This window comes from Dermacentor albipictus, chromosome 4 (genome assembly GCF_038994185.2).
Source record: "Dermacentor albipictus isolate Rhodes 1998 colony chromosome 4, USDA_Dalb.pri_finalv2, whole genome shotgun sequence".
NCBI lineage: Eukaryota > Metazoa > Arthropoda > Arachnida > Ixodida > Ixodidae > Dermacentor > Dermacentor albipictus.
In genome coordinates this window covers 55888306-55899588 of record NC_091824.1, presented here as the reverse complement: position 1 = coordinate 55899588, position 11283 = coordinate 55888306, and the positions used below count along the sequence as shown (strand labels likewise).

At 50.3% G+C, this 11283-nt stretch overlaps 1 protein-coding gene across 3 annotated transcripts in view; it reads right to left on the bottom strand.

Annotated features, from left to right (window-relative positions):
• Window positions 1-1311: 1311 nt before the first annotated feature.
• Window positions 1312-11283, bottom strand: part of LOC139059091 (homeobox protein abdominal-B-like) — a 77944-nt gene continuing 67972 nt past the window's right edge. For all 3 annotated transcript variants that reach the window (XM_070536993.1, XM_070536992.1, XM_070536994.1), the window contains one exon: window positions 1312-11134. In XM_070536993.1, the coding sequence (XP_070393094.1) occupies window positions 10830-11134 (305 nt within the window). In that variant the 3' untranslated portion in view covers window positions 1312-10829. The remainder of the gene's footprint in view (window positions 11135-11283) is intronic.

Below are 11283 nucleotides of genomic sequence, written 5' to 3'. Positions count from 1 at the left end.
CTCCTCGGCCGAAGCCTGTAACTGAAAATCACCTAGTATCTCTGCGATAGTGTCCTGTGGCAGCAGCAGAAATGAACGTGCAAAAAAGGAAGGGAGGAGGGGGGGGGGGGGGGGGGCTGGATGAGCGAATGCACGAGCGTTTGACAAAACGAGGGTTTCCGAGTGCGTGTTTACTTGCACGCCAGCGCTCGCGCTGCCATGTTCTTCACTCTTGCTCTCCCCTTCCTGCGTTATTGCGATATTTCATCCTCGACTATCGCTGACAAAGCTTGACAAGCGGCTTGTGCACTTCCACTGTTAACTCTGATGGCAAGAGCCCTTCTCGAAACGCTGGCTCATGGAACATCCCATAGCGAAGGCCGTGCATTTATATAAAGCAACTTCTCGTTCATTGGCAACACCGAATAATGGACACCTTCTCGTTCGGTCAAAGAGAGGGGCTCGACTCTACACGCGTGGAGTCGAGAAAGATTGGAGGCTCCTTTGTAAACGCATAAGCTTAGGCACAACCCTTTTTCATTACGCCTTTAAGAAAGCAACATTTACCCAAGTAACAATACATTTTGCCTCCTGCAAAGGTTCCTGGCAACGTTTGCTTTTCTCTTAATAATATTGTTATTCGATTACTTTATTCGAGGATCATTCTAACGTTGTTCTATTAATAATATTCTAATAGAAACGGCGTTATTGTGCAAGCATATCTGTGCAAGAAAAACTGTACGGAGATTTACTTTCTACCCGCCGTGGTTGTTCAGTGGCTATGGTATTGAGCTGCTGAGCACGAGGTCGCGGGATAGAATCCCGGCCATGGCGGCCGCATTTCGATCGGGGCGAAAACACCCGTGTACTTAGATTTAGGTGCACATTAAAGAACCCCAGGTGGTCGAAATTTCCGGAGTCCTCCACTACGGCGTGCCTCATAATGAGAAAGTGGTTTTGGCACGTAAAACCCCATAATTTTTTTTAACTTTCTCTAATGATACTCAAGTTCAAAATTGTAAAGGAATAAAGGAAAAAACATACATACGTCATTTCAAAACCGCGTGCACAAACGCGAAGTCGATCACCGCACTCCAAAAATATAAATGTAACAGCAACGTCAGAACAACGCAGACCGCGTCGAAACGATGATTGGTCAAGCTTATGACACCTCAACGATGGCTTCAACGAGACTGATTGCGCATGCGTGGTATAAAAGTTTCGAGATAAATAACGTTTTCCCAGTTGCTTTATTTTCTCCTTCTTCCGCCGTATGTAATTTTTTTCGTAGCCAAACGCCTGTAGACATCCGAAGACAGAAAAACGAAAGCGTCATGGGTTGACTCCGTTTATTTCATCACTCACTTGTATACACACACGCACACACACTCATGCGCACACATTTACACGCACAGTTTGGACACAATATGAAAGAAACAAAATTTTACACACGCGCTACAGAGACAAACTTTTTTTTTTATCTGCGCCGCTGCCCGGCGTCTGAGCGCTAGAATAGCTCGGGGAGTTGTGCGCGTAGCGCCAGCAGCCTAGTGGCACAACACTTTTTCGAGGCTCGGGCCCTCAAGGTCGTCACACCGTTCACGTGACTTCACCTCATGCTTTCGAGACAGAGCGAAGAGTCAGCTACGAGCACGCACACTTTGAAGGGAGGAGAGCACGCAGAGGTAATAACACTGGCCACCCCCAGGTGGCGACACAAGAGGAACTGGCGAGCGAAGGACACCGGCTAGTGGGACTCGGCACTGACACACCTTCGCTGCGGCTGGCAAAGTGACCGACTGCGGTTCACCGAAGACTCGTCAAATCAAACACCGACGAGAGCGTGTCGAGTCGGAGGTCGAGTCAACTCGACGCTGACGCTCACCTGCCAATCGGGACAAGCAAGTCGACCAACCTGTTGGAAGACGCCAGTCCGGCTCGGTCCGTTAGGGAGCTTACATGAACTCGATTGTAAATTCCTGCCCGCATTGCTTATCGGCTTGGCTCTCTTGTGAGAAGTAAATGTAAGCGCCGTCTGCAATCTGATCGAAAGAAGAGAGCACTCCAGTTGGTCCAGACAACCTTTCGGTGCAATTCAGCACTTTCGTTTTTAAAAAAAGAAAAGGGGGGGGGGAGCATTTGTCCTTAATCGTGGCCGGTGTACCCAACCGGATGTAACAGTCAGGACAGAAAATTAAAACATATAGCATTGAATGTGTTTGACACTCAAAAATAGCAGTACATCTTGTGGCCCAGCTTTACCTTTATACTTTTTTATCCTTTTTCATATTTTTATTGTCTTCATCAGCAACCAGAGAGAAGCTTGAGTTGGGTACTAGAAAATTACTTATCGCACAATTTTAAGCAAAGATTTCAGTTTTTATTTTTCTATCTCTCTCTCTTTCTTTTTTCCCCCTTAATTTCTGGTGCACACGGCATAACGATAAAATTTCGTGGTGAAAGACAATGGAAGAAAGACCACGCGCGATGCCGAGCGTTACGAGATCCGTATGCGTTACGGATAAGCGTTACGGATAAGCGTTACGGATAAGCGTTACGAGTCGAACTTTCAGAGCCTGGAGTGGATGTGAATAGGAACGTCAGGGCATGGTGAAAGCTTTAAAAAATTAAAGAAAGAGGAATATGACATGTCAACAGCAAAAAGCCGCATACGCAAACGCGACTAAGATTAATTCGTTCGACGAGAGGTTTAAGGCGACGCCTAAAAGCACTTTGCCACCGCAAAGAAAACGCGACGCGGCCACCGCTGACGAGCAAATTTACGAGGGTTGAGTGAGGGCAGGAGTGGGGGTTGCAAGCACAGGGTTAAAAATGATCGACACCAAGTAGACTCTTGGCGACAGCTTGCCAGCTTTGCGGGCCAATACATCAGTGTCGCCGGTGGGCAGGAAAAAAACTAGCGCATGCCTACGCTCGAACAACGGTCACAAATTCAGCATGCTTCAGAACTCTTTTTCTGCCACCGCGAGCCAGTTGCAGACAGTGGGAAACTACGCACACATACAAACACACAAGCACGCACAAGAAAAGGAATTCGGCGAGTTAACAAAGAGAGGAGGCGAAAAGACAGTGAAACAATGCCAGGAACGCGGTCACACAGCTTCCTTCGCGAAATGTCACAGGAAATAAATACTACAACCTTCAAAAAAAAAAAAATAATGGCAACTGGGAAAAACGAACAACGGACTTTTTTTGTACTGTGTCTCGAAGTAAGACAAAGAAGCTATAGTCACAGGTTATACAGACGAGTGTGGCGTTCACGAAATAAAAGAAAAAAAAACAAAAGCAAGAAATAAAGTGCCGCGCATTTACATCGATGTGTTGCTTGCTATATTACACACACAGGGGCCGCGGCAGATGCACGGCTCAGGAACCAATCTGTATAAGCGCACGGTTCTCGTGACACATGAACGTTGAGATAAGATGCACGCAACCAAGCAGTGCTCCATGTTCTTATCTTTTTTATTAAATTGACTAAGCCATATGATGTTTTGAAATTCAGATGCAAATAAACGCGAAAGCGAGAGGCCCTGGGAATAACTTTAAAAAAAAGAAAGAGAGTAGTACACAATTCTGGACACCCATGTCGCCCGCACGTGAGTGAAGCTTTTTTTATTTTCAGTTCCGTCACGACTGAATAGTTTTACGGTAACGCGGTCACCAACATGTGTGAATTCTGACATCTAGGTATGGTTTCGTTTCATGTCTGCTTCGAGGAAAACTCTAGTAACGCCGAACGTTGGGAAAACCTTATGAAGACATAAAGGCCGCGAATTAGCAGGATAACGTGGCGCCAACAAAAACATTTAGCCCACTATATTTCTATAAAAAGCCACTCGTTCTCTGATGAAACCGAAGTCTACATTTCAATGTCGTCTGGTGCTACGGTCGTATCACCCACCGCTTGTGTGACACGGAACGCGCGAAGAGCGCTGTCTTTCATTAGAATGCACAGTCAGATAACGTTTGTTATTCGGGCTGCGTAAACACGCTTGAAACTAACGACCGTCGCATTCTCTTAACTGTGTAAATACCGACTTGGCAAGGAGGCGCGGACAGCATCCCACCGCTTACTTGTGTATGGCACAGCAATAAATCAGAAGAAAGAAAGAAATGGCCGCTGACACTTAACGGCAATCGTTTGTCACGGAACACTAGAAGCACATGCACGGTTACTGAGGAAGCACGTGCGTGTCTGTATGTAACAACGGTTCACGAAAAAGAAACCGTCCCGCCGTGGCAAGCCCGCCGTGGGGTGGCATTCTTTCGTCTTTCTTTATTTCGTTTTTCTTTTTTTGGCACTTTCGAAGCACATTTATACTGAGAAGAAAGCTCCGGACACTGGCATACTGGACAAGGTTAGTGACCCCTATCATGGCACTCGCCTCGCGAATAGGTGGCCCCGCGTTGCAAGCGTTCCAATCGCTTGGATTTGTTTTCCGAGTGATACCCGACCAAACCAAAGCTTCTACGAGGGAGAGCAGGAACATATCGCTGCAGGGAAGCTGAATGCTAAGGGTGGTTTGGTATCGCCGACGGGCTTTGTACATTGCGAACTGAAAGCACACATTCGCACGTAAATACATCTAATTCTTAAATCGCGCACTTCTGAATGCTTTGCCGAATGGCCGTATCATGAGCCATATCGTGATGACTTCCGATATGGTGGGACACCGGTGTAACCTAACCTGCGTGCAACGTGGTGTACCTACTAGAGTTCAAAAAACACGACTCACGTTTTACGTCAACGGCTTAAGGACTGATCGAGAGCAACGCACTGAGAGGGTGCTGCCGCTCCTTTCAAGAGATGGCGCCGCGGCAAGTATTTGGAAATCCCTATCCTGCAATGCGCTAAGAGGCTCGCAGACGAGCTATGACTGCTCATTTAGTTCCCGTCAGCCTCAGTTGACTAACGGCTCGTGTTAGGTATAAGTGTATTAGAAATGCGCACAGACGGGGTGGAGGAGGTGGAACACAATAAAGGCGGGAAAAAAGTCGAACCTCTCCCTTGGATAAGAATTATTTGCCGGTATTCACGTTGTGACGACCGCTTAGGCATAACTGAATTAGGCGCATTCACAGCTAAGTGCGCTCTTACTTGACAGTTCGGTGCATATGCGTCCAAACTGAAATTGCCCGATTCGCCTCCTATTCACTTCGATCGTCAAGTTTGTCTGAACGTCATTTTGACGTAGCCATCCGTGACGTCATACGACGTTACCAGCGTTGTGGTGTGCGGACGCTTTAACTTCGCCAACTAACAGCGTCGAGCGAAATGAATGGACGAGAACTGCAACAAAGCACCGTCACGCACCTTTCCTGTCGACGTCTTCCTAGCTCAGCGGTTTCGTGCTTTTGGAAGCCAGATGCTTAATGTGACGTCACGAAAGTCAGACACCCACGCGTACAACAAGTCTGGTGTCGCTTGCGCAGTCCTCAAGAACGCGGATGTGCATTTCCAGCTGCCCATCGATCGATGACGAACGTGTGGTATGCTCTACAGCCAGCCTTCGTACAATCCCCATATAGCAATGCACTGCCACGCGTCATACTGCGACAACCATCCACACCGCACCGGCGAGCTGCAAAGCGTGACGTCATGGTGGAAATTGATAGCGTGACGAAATTTCTTCGGGTCAGGAGGAATCGTGGTGAAATTGAACGAAGACGCCGAAGATTACAAAATTGAGAAATCGACGTTTAGGATGCAGAAGCCTTGTCATTGGAGATTTCTTAAGGCTGTTCGTAAAACTTAACGAGCATCGCAACGACACAAAAGAGCACCAAGTGGGCACCAGCGCTCTTGCGGAACACTCTGACATCACTGGTCACCGATAGACTGGAAGAGCGCAGGCATTCTTGAGAGTGAAATAAATTTGAGTCAGCGTCTTCATCTAAAGTCAGTGCACATCGGTTCAACTACACGAACTTTGAACAGGAATTATGGAAGTCTTGGAGCTGCTCTCACACCATAAGTCACACAGCGCTCACTTTATTGTCCTCCATAATGAAGACGGCTCTCGTGTGGAAATCGAAACACGATTTTCTCTCTCTCTCTCTCTCTCTCTCTCTCTCTTTAAGATTTTAACACTAGCCGGCGTTCTGTCTCATTTGATGGTGGCGTCCCATAGAGGCGTCGGTGATGCCTCGAGTTACGGCCCAGGCCTAAGGGGACGATCGTGCTTATGATTTGTGTAATGCGCGCAATACGATGTCCCGCGTATGATGACGACGAATTTCGTTAGACGAGCTCCAAGCCCCTGTCGTGTGGAACGAGGCAGCACCCAAGCACAAGCCTACAAGCGAACGCGGCAAAATTTCGCGTTGCACTCTGTCAGCTGGGGCAGGGAGAAGTCTGGTGCAGGATTCAACTACACAAGGCCCATGGTAAACGTGAGACGATTAACCGGTGTGTTTGTTATGCGTGTGTTCGCACGGCGGCAGACGTACGTTGCTCGTTTGTACTCGGTAGCAACAGCGACAAATGAAGAAAATGGGAAGCCCCCTGCACGCGTGATCAGAAAAGGTTCGATATACGCTACCGCTACCTGCAAACTTCGCATTACAGATATACAAGGTGCCATAGCTTAGCCCTACACCACAGGTGTGATTTAGCGCGGAATTTAACCGAACCCCAAAAGGCTGCCATTTTCCTGTATCGAGGAACAAGGACGACCTTACACAACGCGTCGAGAGGGAGACGTCATTCAAGGCAGAGACTGTGCATACGGTTCCTCGCGCAGTCATGTAACGAAACTTTTCGTTACGAAACCTACCACTTAAATCAAGCGTTCCTATGCCGTAGAGCTCTCAAAGCGGCATCAACGCTGGCCCCGGGTATCGCTTAGGCATTTACTTGCGCGCAGGATGCAAACACCGAGGGAGCCCGCGGAAGAAAGAAAACAGAAATGAAAGACGGAGAATACAGAGAGAGAAAGGAGGAGGACGATGGCTGAGATCGTGCCCGACGGACGCGGCAGGGGTACAGACGTGACCGGAATCGCATTAACGCCACTGCCGTCACCACCACGACGCCGAAAGCAGCCGAGGCCCCACATGCAGAACGACCCGTCTTGCTTGCCCCCGCAGGGAACGGTTGGGGAGGAGAGGCAGGACGCGGGTGGGACACGGGGGATGGCAGCGGCTCGATTGGCAGCGGCTGTCGGCTGCTGCTGCTAGCGGGGAGAGGGGGGGGGGGGGGGTCTTTACGCCACGCTGTGTGCAATGCAACGGCGCTTGGTTCTTGCGCAGATATGAAAAGTGGGGGGGACGCTGGTGCGAGCGTTCGGGACTTGCGAGAGAGAGAGAGAGAGAGAGAGCAGCCGCGCTTCGACCGTCCTCGGCGCGTTGCAGCAGCGGCGGTGCCCGGGGCGGCTCCTCCCATTAGCCGACGACTTCGGCCTCGCTTCTGCACGTGAGACGGAGGGGGGCACGACAACGCTCTGCGCCGAAACGAGCACGTGCTCTTGCGCAACGAGCAGGTGACGATATCGTGATGCTCCGCGCGAGTCCCCATCGACCACGAAGAAATTCGAGTAGTGGAAGATGTAAAGTACGAAGTTCATTTCTCCGTCTTGTTGTTCTGACTCTTGCCTGAAGTTACAAAGCACCGCGACCAACGCGATCCGAGTTGTCCAGAGCCGAAATGTCATTTAAAAAAACATAACAGACGTGTTCGAAGAAACAAATCGCTGCTTCCCTGTTTTCTTTTTTTTTTCCCCCTTTACGCCAATCGTGCCTATCGTTTTTTTTTTTTTTCTATCACTCGTCGCGTGCTTATAAGCTATAAGGAGAGCGCATGGGCATTTCCGTTTATCCCAGACGATTGTCCAGTGTCGGTAAGTTTGATTCAGCCACTGCAATGGTTTCCTCGTGCGTTCCACTCTCCCTCGTCGATAGAGCGCTATAAATCCATCCATTGAAGTTTGCTTGCGCGGCTTATAAACGCCATCTTCTCCTGGTAAGACTGAGATGTTGCAATGGTCGGCCTTCCCGCGTGCACCAAACATCGCGCGTTTCGCGATAACTTCTCGCACCTAACTGCGCATGCGCAACGTCTTTCCTTTAAGCCATGGTAGGGGATCGCTGCACAATTGTCAAAATACTTCTGCGTAGCGGAGAGCTTCACACGTATATGCCAGTGCCTGGAGCTTGCCACAGGTCTAAGATTACAGTGATGGAAGGGCGATGGGGGTCCTCGCCAGCGTCCACGAGCCATGCGCCTGAGGCGCGGAAGGAGAGAAAGGTAAGCCCGACGGCACCGAAGGGCTAAACACTACACCACATATACTATATTTATATTTATATATAATATAATATTAATAATAAACTACATTCGCGGTACACGCACACGGTCTGTACACATGGAAAGATGATCAGGAGGGGTGCTCAGACTAGAGTCCCTTGACAGCGCCCGAAGCGAGCGACTGGGTCGAACCGTGCTGAACTCTCGCTTCGCCGATTCGTCGCGTACAAAAAGCGCTGAGCGATCAGAAGGCCTGGGCGAAGACACTGCGGACACGTGTTTGTTCCCGTTTTGTTTATTGTTATTTTTATGTTGTTTATCTTTGTTGCAATTCATGGAGGAAAAGTGACGTCCTCAATTCCTCGCAATCTTCGCACGAACGTCTTACTTTGTTCGAGAGATGCAACTTGCGCCATGCGCATCGTGTCGTTTTTGCTCAAGAATGACAGTGCCCTAATTATGGTGGCAAGTGCTACACTCACTGAGGAACCACGTGTAACGAGATGGTATATTCGGAAACGGACGATGAAGCACACGTTGTCCCACCAAAATCTAGCACGTACCTCTTAGATATGAGCTAAGGGAGCTTGCGAAAGCAGGCGAGATGAGCTTAGTACAGTCGCTGCAGCACATGTTGAATGAGCACTTCACATCGTAAGCGCCATCGTTACCCCGGGCGAATTGAAAATAAAATAGAATTAATGGCGCTGCAGAAGACTTTGTTGGATACGACAAAGGCGGAAATGCGAGTATACCTCTAATGCTAGCGTACCGAAGCGCAGGTTATTAAACTGCGTTCGGCAAACAAAATTGTATCTCTGAATTTGCGAAACCGCACGGCTCCACAATGATTAACCACAGTAAAGGATTCTGGCAGACACGAATTGGGTCACCTGCATTCCACAAAACGAACGCGTCCTTATATCATAAATGAAGTGTGCCCCTGCATTGTATAGGGATTGCAAGTAAGAAAGGCGCCACGCCTCAGGCCTCGAGATCAACTCAGCGTGGTCATATACCACATAGTTCACGCAAGGAACGACGTCACCAGAAACGCACGCTTCATGTTTTTTTTTTTCCCACAAGACGCCAAGAACAGAAACAAATAAAAAAAAACAACGCACGAACACTCAGTCACATTATGAAAGTCTGATGAACAAGCAAACCTCGCGCGCACTCGATAGGAGGAGAGCGGACTCACGCAGTTCTCAACAGAGACGGCGGTTGAGGCTCACTCGGGAGCGGCAGCAACGGGCGAGGAGGAGGCGGGGGGAGAGGGCACGTTGAGAGCGGGGAGGTAGTGGCTGAGACTTGGGTGGCGGGATGATGACTCGTCGAAGGCGACGACGACCACGTTGTTGGCGGCGGACGCCTCGGGAAAGACAAACAAAAACAAAAAAAAACGTCGTCCGGGTGGAACGACGCGAAGCTCCCGAGGGATCCCCACGTAGCGCGCACACCTCTTTATGTACACACACGCACTGAACACACACAGAAAGACGCAACCCCGCGCTAAGTGCCGGGGCAAGGGGCGGCGGGGTTGAACCGAAGGCCACCCTCCTGAAAGCACGACGTCATCTCGTGTCCCGCACAGTTCCACGGTAGTGTCCGTGTCGAGGGTCTCATAAGAAGGAGGTCGCACATAGCCATGGCACAGCGGTCTATAGCCACAGTACCGGCTGGTCCGGAAGGTCGGCGAAGGCCCTGGCGGCGGCCGCCGAACGAGGGAGAGATCATCGCTTGCGCTCGCGGGCGCCCGCTGACTCGAGGTTGACCGTCCTCAGCAGAGCAGTCGCGCACTCGTGCTTGCACGAAGGTTACATGTGTGTGTGTGTGGTTCACATAGGAGAAGGTTGGCCGCCGCAGCCTGTATATATACGGGTGGCACTCACGAGGCGGCGGCACCTCGTACAGCGTCCAAGGTGCGCTAGCCAGGGCACAGTTCAAGAAGGAACCCACGGGGGCAGGGGCATGCAGCGGGCTGTCCTCGTGTCATGTTCGCCGGACACAGCGATGGGGGACCGCTGCCGCCAGCGGCATAAAAAAATCCAATCAGCTGATAATCTTCAACAGTCACTTTCTTTCTGTCTGTCTTTCCACTGTGCTTTAGACAAGTAGTAGGTCTCTTTTTTAGGTTATGAATACATCGATTTCTGCACAACCAGATCAGGGAAGTGGAGCACCAGACTTCGAGAATGATTCGAATAAAAGATTCTCATTTCTTTTGTTGCGCATCGCTGTGCGGACATCGACAAAACTGCTGAAACTTCACGAACGCTGGATGCGCAGCAGACAATGCGTTTCCAGTAGAGCAGGCCATATGCGCACCGTAACTAGGCTCGTTACAGATGACGCATTGCCTCCAATTTGTCCCAAATACTGCGCTCACTGCCGGTGGGCAGCTGCGTTCTTTGGCTTCCAGCAAAGCAACAATGGACAAGCTTGGCATGCTTTTCCCCCGTTTCTCTGCGGGGCGGCCGGTAGGCGGTGCGCGCCCCCTGGAGTCGACCGTGTGCATCAGGAGGAAGTGGTGGCTGTGAATGATGAGGTGGTGGTGGTGGTGGAGGTCTGCTCAGGCCAGCAGCTACTTTGCCGCCACGACCGCGGCGTTGTGGTGGCTGTTGGCGGCGTTCTCGGAGTTCTGACGCTGGCTGTTCTTCTTGCTCTTCATGCGGCGGTTCTGGAACCAGATCTTCACCTGGCGCTCGGTAAGGTTGAGGTTGCGCGCCAGTTCCCAGCGCTTCTGCTTGGACACGTACGCGTTGAAGAGAAACTCCTTCTCCAGTTCCAGCGTCTGGAACTTGGAGTAAGGCTTACGCTTCTTGCGCACCGTCACGTTGCCCGTCCACTCCAGCGGGTTGGCCGTCAGCGACTCGCTCACCGTCGGCACTGCGTGCACAGAAAAAAAAGAACAGAGGACAGGTACGTTAGTTCCTTCAATCATGTGAGCATGAAAAGTGTAGTCGGCTCTCAAAAGTCCCTCGGCATAAAACGGCTCTTTGACTTCTATGATACAGCGGAAGTCCATGGCGTGAACC